The 17,466-nt window shown below is 46.7% G+C and overlaps 1 protein-coding gene across 1 annotated transcript in view; it reads left to right on the top strand.

The window, feature by feature from the left end:
* Positions 1–17,466, top strand: part of LOC137325558 (neurogenic locus notch homolog protein 2-like) — a 160,627-nt gene that overhangs the window by 106,785 nt on the left and 36,376 nt on the right. The window contains exons 17-24 of the mRNA XM_067990802.1: positions 90–242; positions 1,313–1,541; positions 4,398–4,599; positions 5,601–5,754; positions 6,087–6,271; positions 10,323–10,455; positions 11,541–11,798; positions 13,953–14,065. Of these exons, the coding sequence (XP_067846903.1) occupies positions 90–242; positions 1,313–1,541; positions 4,398–4,599; positions 5,601–5,754; positions 6,087–6,271; positions 10,323–10,455; positions 11,541–11,798; positions 13,953–14,065 (1,427 nt within the window). The remainder of the gene's footprint in view (positions 1–89; positions 243–1,312; positions 1,542–4,397; positions 4,600–5,600; positions 5,755–6,086; positions 6,272–10,322; positions 10,456–11,540; positions 11,799–13,952; positions 14,066–17,466) is intronic.

Here is a 17,466-nt window from a genome sequence, read left to right as displayed (position 1 = left end):
GGCAGAAGATTTATTTTTTTAGTGAAAATGGAATTGGGTAAGCCCCCACATGATGCAGTACGTGTATATAACACATGCTTACCTTGTAGGGCGGACGTGCTCGATGGATATTGATGAGTGTGTTGCTGATCCGTGTAAAAACGGTGCTTCTTGTCAAAATACTCCCGGGAGCTACGAGTGTCGGTGCCTCCCTGGCTACACCGGAGTGAACTGCGAGACAAACGTCAACGACTGCAGCCCCAGTAAGTGTTTCAAAGACAGGTTAAACAGAAGCCACCTAAAGGTGACTGTTCACTTCTTGGTTTCTCTTCGAAAGAGAGAATTTGCATTTATATCGTGCCTTTTATGACCTCAGGCCATCCCAAAGCGCTCTGCAGTCGGTCAAGTCCTTTTTGAAGTGTCGTCACCGTTGTAGGGAAATACAGCAGCCAATTTACGCAGAGCAAGCTCCCATAAACAGTAATGACCAGTAAATCTGTTTTAGTGATCTGGATTGAGGGATAAATATTGGCCTGGACACTGGGGAGAACTCCCTGCGCTTCTTCAAAATAGCGCCATGGGATATTTTACGTCTACCTGTGAGGGCAGATGGGGCCTCGGTTTAACGTCTCATCTGAAAGACGGCACCTCCGACAGTGCAGCACTCCCTCAGGAGTGCACTGGAGTGTCAGCCTGAATTTTGTGGTCAAGTCTCTGAACCCACGACTGGAATCATTCCAGGGATGGGGGACTTTATTTATGTGGATAGACTGGAGAATCTGGGGGTGTTCTCCTTGGAACAGTGACTGTTGAGAGGAGATTTGATGGAGGTATTCAAAATCATGAAGGGTCTAGACAGAGTAGATAGAGAGAAACTGTTGCCATTGGCGGAAGGGTCAAGAACCAGAGGGCATAGATTTAAGGTGATTGGCAAAAGAACTAAAGGTGACATGAGGAAAAACTTTTTAGGATCTGGAATTCACTGCCCGAGGGGGTGGTGGAGGCAGATTCAATCATGGCCTTCAAAAGGGAACTGGATAAGTACTTGAAAGGAAAAAAATTTGCAGGGCTACGGGGATAGGGCGGGGGAGTGGGACCAGCTGGATTGCTCTTGCATTGAGCCGGCATGGACTCGATGGGCTGAAAGGCTTCTTTCCTTGCTGTAACCTTCCTATGACTCTATGACCTGACTCCAAGGCAAGAGTGCTCGCCACAGCTGACACAAATATTTATCCTCTTGTAAAGCCTTCGCTCATACGGTAAAGCCTGGTTAATACAGCGACGTTGGTAGTGACCCAGTTAGTAATTAAAATGCGATTTGATGACTTCATAGATCCGTGCCAGAATGGAGGGTCCTGTATAGATGGTGTCAACACGTTCTCGTGCAGTTGCTTGCTGGGGTTCACTGGCGACAAGTGCCAGCAAGAGATAAACGAGTGCCTCAGCAACCCGTGCCTGAACGGAGGGAACTGCTCTGATTACGTCAACAGTTATGTCTGCAAGTGCCCGCAGGGCTTCAACGGGATTCACTGTGAAAACAACATACCCGACTGCACAGAGAGGTGAGAAAAAAAGAGACTTGCGTTTATATAACCAATTTATAAAGACAGCACGCCCGACAGTGCAGCACTCCCTCAGTACTGCACTGGACGCGCCAGCTTAGATTTTGTGCTCAAGTCTCTGGAGTGAGGCTTGAACTCTCAACCTTCTGATTCAGAGGCGTGAGTGCTCCCCACTGAGCCACGGCTGACAATGGTGGGGGTGGGGGTAGGGAAGGGTTATGCGCAAAGTAGTCATTCTGATAAATTCTTAAACGAAGCTTGAGATTTCATTACGCAGGCGTCACGGCTCCTAACTCTTCGCAGCCCATCTCTCCTTTCAAAGAGATAATATAGTTAGAGGAAATCAAATTTAATTTGATGGCATCCTTGAGCCACCTATTTGTTGCCTGGTTATACCGCCACTAAGAAGCTATCTGGGAACTGACGTTTTGGGTCAGTGCTGCCCCTCGGGTGACTCCAGTGCTCGTTCACCCCGCGTTCCACGGAAAACTGGGGCCGAAAATGTAAGGGAGTGGAATTGACGGTGTAAACCCAGAGAACCAGCTCACTAGCCGGTCTTCCAAAAATCCCAAACTGGAGGCTGCAGAGCGCCAGTGCAAAAACGGCTATTAGCAAACACAGCTCCAATATTACTGTTCATTGGAGTGGAGCATCAGAACGTCACAGATAGGGAATTACTGTCCAGAAATGCCTGATCCCAGGCCGCTTCTAACTTTGAAACGGAGAATGACGGAGAGACACGGGTAACCGGATAAGTCATTTAACGCCCCGGGTACAATTCAGGGGAATACAGTGACCGTCTCGTTGAAATTGCATTTTCGTCTGCAATCGGGGACACTGGTTTGCGTTGAGCGAATAAGTCAAATTCTGTTGTGCGAGATAATTAGGAACAGGAGTATGGCCATTCAGCCCACGGCTGATCTGTGCCTCAGCTCCATCTACCCGCCTTTGCTCCATATCCCTTGATACCCTTTCCCAACAAAAATCTATCGATCTCAGTCTTGAAAGCTCCAATTGGCCCCCAGCATCCACAGACTTGTGGGGGAAGAATGTTCCGGATTTCTACTGACGTTTGTGTGGGGGAAAAAGCGTTTCCTGATTTCCCCCCCGCTGAACGGCCGAGCTCTAATTTTAAGATTGTGTTCCCCCCCCCGCCTGTTCTGGATTTCCCCCATCAGATGAAATAGTTTCTCTGTATCTACCCTATCAAACCCTGCTAACGTTCGAAACACCTTGGGATATTACTGCTTTAGGGGGGTGGCTTTTCTCAATTTTATCCATGAAAATTTGCAAACCGGGGTAAGTATCGGTTACGAGGGCTGCAAGGGGAAGCAATGTTGCAAGCACGTTCTTTTCGGGGAACCGGCCTGGCCAATTCGGGACCACGGTGCGTGTGGTGAAGGGTTAAATTGAGGTGGGTAGGCGGGGTGAAGGAATGCGTGAAAACCACATTCACGCATCAAACTGTAATAAAAGGAGCACCTGTGCGGAGTGCCGTTTCAGTAAAGCAATTCATTGTCTTGAGTTCATCCAGAAATGACAGGCCCTCACATTACGAGCTGAAGATGAGATGGTTTCACCCTACGGTATTTCTAGAGGGGTTTGGCACATGAGGTGAAAAGAAAGATAGGCTGACAGGGCCTGTGTTGGAGGATGAAGGGGGTAGGGGGGGTGGGGGGGAGGGAGGGAGGGAGGGAAAGTGTCTGATGGAAGAGGATTCCCACACATTGTTGCTGCATTCCTTTTCACCATTAATCTCCATTAGCCCGCTGTAAATCAGCCGAGCCCTGCTGCAGGCTGTACGGCCAGTCACTAATCCCTCAAAGCAGCTTTGGAGGGGAGGGGAGGGGAGGGGGGGGGAGTGGGCGGCAGGGGTGGGGGAAGAGAGATAGAGAAACAGAACTCCATTGTGTACCTCTGTTCTGACGAGTGCTCGAACCCTGTCTGTGCCGGCAGCGGGATCCCAGGGGGAACGTCGAGCGCGTGCCCGGGTGTTCGTAAGCGGGGCGCGGGGTGGGGGGGGGGGGGGGAAAGTTGCCCCTTTTTGTTCTGTCCCAGGTCCGAAATGTAAGCTCAGTGTTGCACAGTGAAGCTGTCTGTCCCCCCCCTTCCTTATGCCTCTCGGTCGTCCCCTTGCGACGATAGAAAGCAGGCGTTTTTATACAGAGCTCCCCCCGTGTGACACGGAGATGGTTCGCTCGAGCGATGTGTCTAGTAACGGCAGCAAGTCACGTTTCTCATCTTTACTTCCCTCCCCCCCCCCCCCCCCCCCCCCCCCCCATTTATTCTTGTGCACAGATTTTTAAAATTAATTTTCAGCGTCTTACCGGGTTTGCAGTGCTCGTTGACGCCGCCCGGGATCCCCTCCCTCCCTCCCTCCCTCCCCCTCGCCCAAATCTCTGGTGGACGGCAGCTGTGCTGTCCTGTACGCCAGCGGGCCATACCGGGGCGTCAGCCTCGCGTTTTAAAACCGACTCATCACCCCGTGTCGCTGCTCGTGTTATCACCAGAGACCTGAGGCAGGGTGGCGAGGTATGGATGTGCTGTATTTAAAGGGGGCCTGTCCCCTTTAAGCCACCGATCGGGTAATCCCTGCGGAGAATGGGTCCACGTCGTAGAACGGTGGCCGCTCGTAAATCCCCGGCGCGGATGGGCCGGGATATCAATGTCAAAAAAAAAAGAAGCAGTTAAATGACTGGCTTTTTAATATATTCATAGTCACACTTTTCTGGCACTTTGTGCGACCGACTGCACTCGGTCGCGAAACCTTTATCCGAGTGGACCGCTCAAGTCCTGGCCTCTCTGAGGCTCCAGGGCGTGCGTTTCTCTAAGAGCCGGTTCGGTTTCTCTCGCCAGCTCCTGCTTCAATGACGGGGCCTGCGTCGACGGCATCGACTCGTACACCTGTCACTGCCGGCCTGGCTTCACCGGCTCCAACTGCCAGTTCGACATCAACGAGTGCGACTCCAAACCCTGTCAAAACGGAGCCACCTGCGTCGACGGGCTGAGTGGTTACCGCTGCACCTGCCCCTCCGGGTATTCGGGCAACAACTGTCAGGTAAGGGACCCTGGCTGGGATTGGGGGGGGGGGCGGGGGGCGGGGGGAGGCGATTAGACTTTGTAAAGGTCGGAACCGTTTCGTCGGCAAACCTGGCAGGTGGGTCCTTCCGTTTCTGTTTGGCGGTTTAGCCTTGGGGCACTTTCTTGTTAGCTGATTCACCAGGTTTTATACGAAGATGATAGAAAAGAACTTGCATTTTTATAGCACCTTTCACGACCTCAGGACATCCCAAAGCACTTCACAGCCGATGAAGTACTTTCTGAGGTGCAGTCACTGCAGTAATGTAGGGAAACGCGGCAGCTAGTTTGCGCACAGCAAGATCCCACAAACACCAGATGTGATAACGGCCAGATCATCTGATTCAGTGATGTCGGTTGAAGGATAAATGTTGGCCGGGATGCCAAATGCACCTTTTTATGCGCGGTGGAAGGGTGAGTGAATTAATGAGAGCGGTGATTGTAAACCTGTTACTTTGCCGGCCCCTTATTACAATACGGGCCTTCCCGCCCCGTTGCTTTGTTATTATTCCATCCTTGGGATGTGGGCGTTGCTGGCAGTCCCCTAGTCACCCTGAGAAGGTGGGCCCCCTCTGCTTGACTTGTCTGAGTGGCTTGCTAGGCCACTTCGGAGGGCAGTTGAGAGTCAACCACGTTGGCCTGGGACTGGAGTCACACATAGGGAGGGCTCCTTCTCTAATATGAACCCCAGCTGGGTTTTTTTTACGACAATCCAACAGCTTCACGGTCACTTTGACTGATTTTAAACAAATCTGCAATTAAAAAGTTAACACTGAATTCAGATTTTTGAAACTGCCTTGGCGGGTTTTGAACTCGCGTTCTCAGGGTTATTAGTCTCGGCCTCTGCATTACTAGTCCAGTAACGTGGCCATCATGCCACCGTATCTATCGAAGAGTAAGATCTGTGAATGCAGTGGGCGGGTGACCACCGTTTTATGGCTAATGCCTCCTTGTTGTTTATTTTTCCCCTTCCTCGCGTAGACCTTGGTGAATCTGTGCATCGGCTCGCCTTGTAAAAACAGAGGCAAGTGCGTGCAGCGAGGAGCTACCTACCGGTGCGACTGCCAGAGCGGATGGACAGGGCTGTACTGCGATGTTCCAGATGTGTCTTGCGAGGTGGCTGCTCTTCAGATAGGTGAGCCAAGTTCGGGTTGGGGGGGGTGGGGGGGCAGGGATCGGCGGGGGGTGGTGAGCACTTGTTCGTTGTAATATTTGGGGGTAAAATGTGCTGTAGCCACAGGTGTTCTGTGCCAAGGGGAGTGTTTAAAACCAACCAGATGGCCTGGCTCTAACCCAGATTTGATTGGTTTTGTTTTCCTCAAAGAATTTCACTGGGAGGAGACAGAGAATAAAGCTCGCCCTTGTGTTCGTTTGTTTTAAATTCCAGCATTGTTGACGGAGGTGCACTTTTTTTTTATTTCTCTCTCCTTTTTGTTACTATTATTCCATTATCCTCCACGTTTCTAGGATTGACTGCCGCGCAACTTTGTCAGCATTCGGGGATCTGCATCAACACCGGGAACAGTCACCGGTGCCAATGCTTGGCCGGTTACACCGGCAGCTACTGCCAGCTGGACGTGGACGACTGCGCCTCAAACCCATGCCGCAACGGAGCTACCTGCAGGGACTACCTGGGCAGTTACACGTGCGAGGTGAGTCGTCCTCTTTCCCCCCCCCACCCCGGTTCAAAACAGTGTTTCAGGGGCCGAGAACGAAGGGACGCAGGTTAAATGTAAGAGACCTAGGACAGGGAACAAGCAGGAGAAACTTTTTATTATGTGTGCACGCGCACGCACACACACGTTGTGAGGCTGTGGAATGCACTCCCGGAGTTAGTGAGTGAAGCAGAGACCATGTCGACATTTAGGAACACGTTAGATAAGTCGTTCAAGGGAGGTGGGAACATGGGATTAGGACTAAAAGGAAAGAAAGAACTTGTATATATCAAGCGCTTTTCACAATCTCAGGACGTCCCAAAGCACTTCACAGCCAATGAAGTACTTTTTGAAGTGCAATTACTGTTGTAATTTAGGGAAACGCAGCATCCAATTTGCACACAGTAAGGTCCCATGAACAGAAATGTGGTGATAGCCAGATAATCTAATTTTAGTGATGTTGGTTGAGGGATAAATATTGACCAGAACTCCCATGCTCTTCTTCGAAATAATGCTATGGGATCTTTTACATCCATTTGAAAGGGTAGACGGGGCCTCGGTTTAACGTCTCATCTGAAAGACGGCACCTCCGACAGTGCAGCACTCCCTTGCCACTGCACTGGGAGTGTCAGCCCGGATTATGTGCTCAAGTCTCTGGAGTGTGGCTCGAACCCACGACCTACTGACTCAGAGGCGAGAACGTTACCACTGAGCCACAGCTGACTCCTGCTCATGTGAATGGCGGAGGGATACACCACAGATCTGTCTGACCAGATCCACCACCCTCCCAGGCAGGAAGCCAAGAATGTAAATCAAAGTGGATTTTATTTTTAAAAAGCTGACCAGGAGCTCCCCCTCGTGGCTCAATTAGTAAGTGCAGCGCCTAACTCAGAACTAAGTCAAGGATTTTCCAGCAGCCCTGATCTCCCCCCTCCCAGGACTGGGTGAGTTTGCTGATCTCGGGCATGTAGGGAGGGTTTCCAACCTTCTAGGATTGTCCTGAGATTCTCCAGGAATTAAAGATAAATCTCCTGGACAGTGCTGTGAGCAAAAACCGGGAGAAAAATGATAAGGGCACTAAAAAAAATTGTTTCTTTCATTGAACATTTCGGATTAGCGGATAACATAAAAGGGAACCCTAAAGTCTTTTATAAACATATAAATAGTAAAAGGGTAGTCAAAAGGTAGGGTGGGGCTGATTCGGTGCCAAAAGGCTGAGGGCTTGGCTGAGGTAATAAATGAATACTTTGCATCCGTCTTCAATAAAGAGGATGCTACCAAAGACACAGTAAAGAGATAGTAGTTTTGAACTCTATAAAACCCAGGATCCCATATGCCTTTTTAACAGCCTTCTCAACTTGTCCTGCCACTTCCAAAGATTTGTATATGTCAACCCCCACGGGGTCTCTGTTCCTGCACCCCATTTAAAATTGTACCATTTAGTTTATATTGCCTCTCCTCATTCTTCCTACCAAAATGTGTCACTTCGCACTTCTCTGCTTTAAATTTCGTCTGCCATGTGTCTGCCCGTTTCACCAGTCTGTCTGTGTCCTCCTGAAGTCTGTTACTATCCTCCACATTGTTCACTACATTTCTGAGTTTCGTGTCATCTGCAAACTTTGAAATTATACCCTCTATAGCCAAGTCCAGGTCATTAATATCTATCAAAAAGAGCAGTGGTCCTAATACTGACCCCTGAGGGACACCACTGTATACCTCCCTCCAGTCTGAAAAATAACCGTTCATCACTACTCTCTGCTTTCTGTCCAGTAGCCAATTTTGTATCCATACTGCCACTGTCCCTTTAATCCCATGGGCTATGATTTGAATCTAAAAGTTTCCCCACCACCGGCGTTAGGCAGACTGGCCAGTAATTGCGGGGTTTATCACTCTCCCCTCTTTTGAACGGGGTGTAACGTTTGCAATCCTCGAGTCCTCTGACTCCACTCCCATACCCAAGGAGGATTGGAAGATTCTGGCCAGAGCCTCCGCAATTTCCACCCTTACATCCTAGGTTACTGAGGGAAGTATCCCATCTGGACTGGGTGACTTTACTACTTTGAGTAGCTCCTCTTCATCTATTTTTATCCGATCCTATACGTTACTACCTCCTCATTTACTGCTACATTGGCAGAATCCTCTTCTCTAGTGAAGACTGATGTGAAGTATTCATTTAGTGCCTCAGCCATGCCCTCTGCCTCCACAAGAAGATCTTTTTGGTCCCGAATCGGCCCCACCCTTCCTTTTGACTACCCTTTTACTAATTATATGTTTATAAAAGACTTTTGGGGTCCCTTTTATGTTAGCCACTAATCTATTCTCATAATCTCTCTTTGCCCCTCTTACTTCCTCTTTTAAATCTCCTCTGCACTTTCTGTATTCAGCTTGGTTCTCTACTGTATTTTAATCTCTGTATCTCTAGTCATCCAGTGAGCTCTAGCATTGGATGCCCTCCCTTTCCCCCTTGTGGGAATGTGTCTACTCTGTACCCAATCCAACTCCTCCTTGAAGGCCTCCCATTGTTTAATTACTGTTTCGTGTAACAATTTCTGATTCCAAACCAACAGGGCAAGATCCCTTTTTAACTCACTGAAATTAGCCCTCCTCCAGTTAAGTATTTCTATGCTTGATTGTTCCTTGTCCTTTTCCATAACTGTTCTCAACCTAATGATATGATGATCACTGTGCTCCAAATGCTCCCACACTGAAACATGCTCCACCTGCCCCACTTCAATCCCCAGAACTAGATCCAGCACTGCTTCCATCCTTGTTGGGCTGGAAATACACACATTTCAGGAATTCCTTCCCCTCTTTGCCCTTTACACTGTTACTATCCCAGTCTATATTGGGATAATTAGAAGTCCCCCATTATCACTATAGTTCTTGCATCGTTCTGTAATTTGCCTGCAAATTTGCTCCTCTATCTCCTTCCCACTATTTGGTGGCCTGCAGTATACACCCAGTAGTGTAATAGCTCCTCTATTGTTAATTCTAACCAAATAGATTCTGTCTTTGACCCCTCAACTGCATCATCCCTTTTCAATGCCATAATTGTTTCTTTGATCAATACTGCCACTCCCCCTTTCTTCCCTATCTTTCTTGAAGAGTTAGAATCAATAACTTTAGACATATGCAAATTATTGGAACGTCAATCTAAACGCAATATGGGCGTCCTCCAAGCTGCTTGGCACCAACAGGGCCACCAGGGCAAAGAACTTGGTTGCCCTGGATAGCAGATTGTCCAAGAGGCAGTGGGGTGAGTCTCAACACCCAGTTTTGGTGGATGGCTGTTTGACTCTGTAGAACAGTTACTGTCTGCCCGATATTAACACGCTTTCCATTATGTCAGCCTGAGCATTCTCGCCTCTGAGTCAGAAGGTTGTGGGTTCAAGCTCGATTCCAAAGACTTGAGCGCATAATCCAGGCTGACACTCTAGTGCATGACTGAGAGAGTGCTGCACTGTCGAAGATGCCGTCTTTCAGATGAGATGTTAAACTGAGGCCCCGCCTGCCCCCTCGGACAGATGTAAAAGATCCCAAAGAAGAGCAGCAGAGTTCTCCCCAGTGTCCTGGACAACATTTACCCCTCAACCAATATCGCTAATCTGGGCATTTGCTCATTGCTGTTTGTGGGATCTTGCTGTGTGCAAATTGGCTGCTGGGTTTCCTACATTACAACAGTGACCACACCTCAAAAGTACTTAATTGACTGTAAAGCATTTTGGGACGTCCTGCGGTTGTGAAAGGTGCTGTGCACATGCAAGAAATGGTCATGGATCATTGGATATTGAAAGGGAACGCTGGGGCCACTGCAAAACTAATTGTAACTCCCTCGCTGCTGCCGTGATTGACATCAGTTGACTTGGCGCAGAACAGGAATCAAACCTGGGATTTTCCCACTCTCTGGCCCTGAATCGGACAGTGCAGTGTATTCACCCACTGAGAGATGTGAGAGCTCTTTCCAGGAGCAAGACTCGCTGATGTCTTTGTATTATTAATAACTTGTACAATTTTTGGATGATTCTAATGGTCACCCGTTGCTCTCCAGTGCGTTCCAGGGTACAAAGGAGTAAACTGTGAGTACGAGGTGGATGAATGCCAAGTCTATCACTGTCAGAATGGAGGGAACTGCATTGACCTGGTGAATGATTACAAGTGCTCCTGCCCACCAGGAACTGGAGGTAATCAAACATGCCTTTGGTTTTATATCTTATGCCAAACGTACCCAAAGAGGAGCGCCACGTCTCCTTTGCACAGGAAATGTTACCAGAAGAGTGAGTTCCCAGACTGCTGTCTGGGATCAGTGCCATGTGATGATTGCTGAGCATTAGAACAGGCAGATGGGGGCTTGGGTTGTACATTGTGGCGGTGAAGTTGTTTTGAGGGAAGAGGAGGAGGGAGGTGAATCGTTCCATCCTTTCTCGCCAAAAAAATCTGCTGGTGTCTTTGTGTTAATTCAGGCCATGCTGGGTGGGAATCACCAAGATAGCGGATGGTGCAAGTGTTGGAAACGGGCAGTGGGACTGTCGGCAGACATTCAGGGGCCTGGAGATTTAGAAAGGGTTGTTCTTAACGCTGTTGCCTCATCAGTGGATAAATCCTAAATCTGAAACGTTAACATCCGTGACTTGAGATGTGCAAATTGATACGTGTGGATTTTTATGTGTGGCCTCATGGTCGGCACCTGACCTGGCTCATTTATGCTGACAATTTCCACTCATCAAATTGCTGATTTTTCTTGTGGTGAGAGGGAGGGAAAAAGATAATTGAGGTATTGGTCACAGGGCAACCCGTCAGAGGCCTGAGAGGAGATCGCTTGGCCAAACTCATAGCTGGGTAAAGCTGAGAGTTTGGCCAGGAGAGTAGGGCGAGTAAGAAATGGAAAGGAGGGGAGGGGAAGGGTGTACAGAAAATATAAGAATACTTGTGGGCGAGCCCAAAACTAGGGGGTCATAAATATAAGACAGTCACTAATAAATCCAGTAAGGAATTCAGGAGAAACTTCTTTACGCAAAGAGTGGTGAGAATGTGGAACTCGCTGCCACAGTGAGTAGTTGAGGCGAATAGCATAGGTATATTTAAGGAGAAGCTAGATAAGTACATGAGGGAGAAAAGGATATGCTGATAGGGTGAGATGAAGAGTAGTGGGAGGAGGCTCGTGTGGAGCATAGACCAGTTGAGCCGAATGGCCAGTTTCTGTGCTGTAAATTCTATGTAACGTCATGAAGTATAACTATTCATTTTTTTTAAAATCTTGTTTCCTCAGGTATTCTGTGTGAAATAAACAACGATGATTGTGAGCCCAATCCTAATCCTCACACAGGGGAGCACAAATGTCTGAATGGCGGCCAATGTGTTGACAAAATCGGAGGCTACAGCTGCATCTGCCCGCCTGGCTTTATCGGAGAGCGTTGTGAGGGTGATGTCAATGAGTGCCTCTCCAACCCGTGTGATCGCAAGGGCAGCCTTGACTGTGTGCAATTAACCAATGATTACATGTGCAGGTGTCGACCTGGTTTCACAGGTGAGTTACAAAGCAGTTCCCTTATTGTCTGTTCTTACCGATTTTCTCCCTTTCCCCACCACTTGCTCCACAAGCTCCGACTGACCCCCAGGTACCTTCACCGATTAACCATTCCTCGTGTTTGAGAATAAACGTTGTGTGTTAGGCTGCTCAACCACAGAGGGCATCACGGCCAAACCATCTTTTGCGTCTTCAGATACACATGCACATACTCCCTCAACATGGGAACCCTGACTCATTCTTGACATGGGTACATACTGAGACCGTTTGTGGCCCCCCTGATCCCCCCCATTTGCTGCCCTGGCTGAGATCCACCAACGTAGCATAGACCTGGAACCTTCGTGGCCTGTATGGCTCAGCTACTTGCTGCCTTAACCAGTTGAGCCATCTCAGTAGACCCAAGCAGCACTTTCTTCCATATGGTAATCAGTAGAGCGGTATTGCTGCCACCCATTGCTTGTGACAACGTAACTTCACCCATTTTTTGAGAGTGATACTGCAGCCATTTTCGTTTGATCTTGAGGCTGATTGGAGCAGTCGATATGACCTGGAGCCCATTGTAGGGGATGGGGAGAGACTTTGAGATGATATATTGGAAAACTTCCAATTAAGTAAAGGGAATCAATGCAAGAAAATTGTCCACTATTGTGAAGGATTCAAATACTGAGGGACACAAGTTACAAATGTTGAGTTAGGAGTCAGGAGGAAAGACCAGAAGAACCTTTTTAACCCAAAGATTAAGAGTTTTGGTGCAAGTTACTGGGGAGGAAGGGCATTGAAGCAGACAACTTAAATGGGTCTCAAAGACAATTGGATGAGGGAGAAAGATGGGGTTGAGATTTATTGATATTGGGTAGGCTTGTTGGGCCTAATGGTCTTTCGCTGTTCCTGAAGATTCTTGTGTTCTTACTTGCTTCGGTTTGGGCACAATCTTGGTAGTTTTGTGAGTCAATCTGACTTAAAGCCGTCTCAGTGTATTCCAGCAGCAAACAAAGATTGCATGGGCCCAGCATCTGTCCGGAAGAGGTCCAACCAACTGTGTGGACACTATTCAGATCAATGTTTTGATCTGTTTCTGATTCTTCTCGCGATCACTGAATAAATATGTATGAGGAATGCCATTCAGGCCATCTTGTAATGGATGAAATATTTAATAATTAAAGGAAAAGGCCACATTTGTTTATCTGAAAATTTGGGAAACTTTTATCTTTGTCGACCCAATGCTCAGATGCACTTCTGTGTCTTAAAGCAGGAAAAAGGAATCTATCGTTTGCACAGGATATGATTGTGACCAATCGTATTGAGTGTGTCCCCCCTCCCCACTGGAAAGGCAGAGCCCTCTTCTAAATAACAGTCATGTATCATAGTAGGGTACAGCAGAGAAAGAGGCCATTCAGCCCATCTTTGAAAGAGCTGTCCAATTAGTCCAATTCCCCTGCTCTTTCCCCATAGCCCTGTAAATTTTTTCCCTTCAAGTATTTATCAAATTCTCTTTTGAAAGTTACCATTGAATCTGTTTCCACCACCCTTTCAGGCAGTGCTTTCCAGATTGTCATAACTCACTGCGTTTAAAACAAAACTCTTTCCTCATGTCGCCTCTGGCTCTTTTGCCGATCACCTTAAATCTGTGTCCTCTGGTTACCGACCCTTGTGCTACTGGAAACAGTTTTTCCTTATTTAGTCTATCAAAACCATTCATGATTTTGAACACCTCTATTAAATGTCCTCTTAACCTTCTTTGGTCTGAGGAGAACAACCTCAGCTTCTCCAGTCTCTCCACGTAACTGAAGTCCCTCATCCCTGGTACCATTCTTGTAAATCTCCTCTGCTGCCTCGCGAGGGCCTTCACTTCCTTCCTAAAGTGTGGTGCCCAGAATTGAACACAATACTCCAGTTGAGGCCTAACTAGCGTTTTATAAAGGTTTAATATAACTTCCTTGCTTTTGTACTCTATGCTTCCACCAATAAAGCCAAGGATCCCATATGCTTTTTTTAAAAGCCTTCTCAACTTGTCCTGCCACCTTCGAAGCAATGTGATAAAGCAAGTGGCGTTAGCTGCATGTCACCCAATGTTCGTGCTTTTTAATGTAGGAGATGATGAGAATCTTTTATCTTAATGTTCAGTCCATAACACAAGCCACTGATCTCTTGCAGGCCGTCGATGTGAGACCATCGTTGACCTGTGCCATTCTCGGCCATGTCAGAACGGAGGGACGTGCATGTTTGCGGTTAACACTCCGCTCGGATACACCTGTCGGTGCAGACCTGTAAGTCAACCAAGCTCTTCCCTCGCTCCCGGGTGTGTGAATATTCCTGAAAAATTTGGAAACGTCCTCATTTTTAAAAAAAAACCATTCACACACAAATCGATTGCCACAAGTCTCAGGTCCTATCCAGTCCTGTTTTGGGACTCAGGGCAGGTGCCTGTGTGACCAATTGCACTGACGTTTATTCACCTGCTGGGTGTGCCAATGGTAGCGTGCTTGTGTTCCACTTGTACTGACTAATTCTGCAGGGCAAATTGACTGGCTTGACCAAGCCAGAGTGCCAGGGCTCTGTCTTCACCACTTATCAAAGGCAAGTGGTAATGTCACAAAGTCTTTCTGAATTTGCTTTGCCTGTTACACCTGTGATCAGTGCAAGCCTTTGTTTTTAACTGCGTTTAACATATTTGCTAAAGTGCAAACTATGCGATGTTCAAAAATATTTTTTTTGAAAAAATGAATTAATTCCTCCTCCCTCTCTGCCCAAGGGTAGGGTGATTTTTCGTAACGTGGTCTGTTAACACATGAAAGCATTTCATAAAATGACACAGAATTTACAACACAGATACAGGCCATCTATTCCCAGCTCGTCTGTGCTGGTGTTTATGCTCCATGCGAGCCTACTCCCACCCTACTTCATCCAACCCTATCAACATTTCAGCCCCGGATTAGGGAGGCGATGGGGAGAAAAAAAATCAGCCAAGTTTCTTGCACCCTGATCGCTATCTCGTGACTCCATAAGACCATAAGAGATAGGAGCAGCATTCGGCCCCTCGAGCCTGCTCCGCCATTCAATGAGATCATAGCTGATCTGATTTTTACCTCAACTCCACTTTCCCGCCTTTTCCCCCTATCCTTTGACTCCCTTGCTGATCAAAAATTTGTCTAACTCAGCCTTGAATGTATTCAATGACTCAGCCTCCACAGCTTTTTGGGGTAAAAAATTCCAAAGATTCACGACCCTCTGGGAGAAGAAATTCCTCCTCATTTCCATCTTAAATGGGCGACCCCTTATTCTGAGACTATGCCCCCTAGTTTTAGATTCCCCCATGAGGGGTAACATCCTCTCAGCATCTACCCTATCGAGTCCCCTCAGAATCTCTTATGTTTCAATAAGATCTCCTCTCATTCTTCTAAACTCCAATGAGTATAGACCCAACCTGTTCAATCGTTCCTCATAAGACAACCCTTCCATACCCGGAATCAACCTAGTGAACCTTCTCTGAACTGCCTCCAATGCAAGTGTGTCCTTCCTTAAATAAGGGCACCAGAACTGTACGCAGTACTCCAGGTGTGGTCTCACCAGCACCCTGTACAATTGTAGCATGACTTCCCTGCTTTTATACTCCATCCCCCTAGAAATAAAGGCCAATATTCCGTGCCTTCCGGATTACCTGCTGCACCTGTGTGTTGACTTTTTGTGTTTCATGTACGAGGACACCCAGATCCCTCTGTACCTCAGAATTTTGTAGTATTTCTCCATTCAAATAATATTTTGCTTTTTTATTTTTCCTCCCAAAGGGGATGACTTCACATTTTCCCATATTATATTCCAACTGCCAAATTTTTGCCCATTCGCTTAACCTGTCAATATCCCTTTGCAGACACTTTGTGTCCTCATCGCAACTTGCTTTTCCATCTATCTTTGTATCATCAGCAAATTTGGCCACAAGGCACTTTGTTCCTTCATCCAGGTCATTGATATATATTGTAAATAGTTGAGGCCCCAGCACTGAGCCCTGCGGCACCCCACTAATTACAGATTGCCATTTTGAAAATTACCCTTTTGTCCCGACTCTTTGCTTTCTGTTAGTTAGCCAATCCTCTATCCATGCCGGTATATTACCCCCAACACCATGAGCTCTTGTAGTAATCTTTTATGTGGCACCTTATCGAATGCCTTTTGGAAATCCAAATATACTGCATCCATTGGTTCCACTTTATCCACCCTGCCCATTACTTCCTCAAAGAACTCTAATAAATTTGTCAGACGTGATTTCCCCTTCATACAATCAAGGAGAGTCAACATGGTTTTATTATGAGTCTCCAAATGTCCTGCTACTACTTCCTTAATAATGGATTCTAGCATTTTCCCAAGGATAGATGTTAGGCTAACTGGTCTATAGTTACCTGCTTTCTGTCACACTCTCTTCTTGAATAGGGGTGTTACGTTTGCAGTTTTCCAATCCGCTGGGACCTTTCCAGAATCTAGTGAGTTCTGGAAGATTACAACCAATGCATCCACTATCTCTGTCGCCACTTCCTTTAAGACCCTCGGATGCAAGCCGTCAGGTCCAGGGGACTTGTCAGCCTTTAGACCCATTAGTTTACCTAGTACTTTTTCTCTAGTGATCGTGATTGTTTTTAGTTCCTCCCTCCCCTTTGCCCCTTTGATTTTCTACTATTATTGGTATGTTATTAGTGTCTTCTACTGTGAAGACAGATACAAATTGTCTGTTCAATTCCTCTGCTATTTCCTTGTTTTCCATTATTATTTCCCCAGTCTCATCCTCTAAGGGACCAATGTTTACTTTAGCTACCCTCTTCCTTTTTATATACTTGTAGAAGCTTTTACTGTCAGTTTTTATATTTCTTGCTAGTTTACTCTCATAATTTATTTTCTCCCTCTATTATTCTTTTAGTCATCCTTTGCTGGTTTTTAAAGTTTTCCCAATCTTCGGGCTTACCAGTAATCTTTGCCATGTTGTATGCTTTTTTTTTATAACCTGATACCATCCTTTTACTTCCTTAGTTACTCTTTTTGTGGAGTCTTTCCCCCTCACAGGGATATATTTTTGTTGCGAGTCATAAAATATCTTCATAAATGTTTGCCACTGCTTATCCACCATCATACCATCTAATCTGTTTACCCAGTCCACTTTAGCCAATTCCGCTCTTAAACTTAAATAAGGGCAATTATAAAGAATAATACAGTAGTTTCAGACCCAAGATCCTTGCTCTCAAACTGGATGTGAAATGCTATCATGTTATGATCACTGCTTCCCAAGGGATCCTTTACTTTGAGATCATTAATCCTGTTTTGTTACCCATTACCAGATCCAAAATGGCCGCTTCCCTGGTTGGTTCCCCGATGTATTGGTCTAAGAAACAGTCCCTAATACACTCTATGAACTCCTCCTTAGGGCTATTTTTGCCAATTTGATTTGTCCAATCTATGTGAAAGTTAAAATTGCCCATGATTATTGCATTACCTTTTTTACAAGCCACCCTTATTTCTTAATAATATTTTGCCCTACAGTGTAGCTACTGTCAGGGGACCTATAAACTACTCCCACCAGTGATTTCTTACCTCCACCCAAATTGATTCGACATCTTGATCTTCTGAGCTAAGATCATTTCTCACTATTATACCAATTTCATCCTTTATTAACAGAGCTACCCCA

This window comes from Heptranchias perlo, chromosome 9 (assembly GCF_035084215.1).
Source record: "Heptranchias perlo isolate sHepPer1 chromosome 9, sHepPer1.hap1, whole genome shotgun sequence".
Lineage (NCBI taxonomy): Eukaryota > Metazoa > Chordata > Chondrichthyes > Hexanchiformes > Hexanchidae > Heptranchias > Heptranchias perlo.
This window is presented reverse-complemented; position numbering and strand designations above follow the sequence as displayed.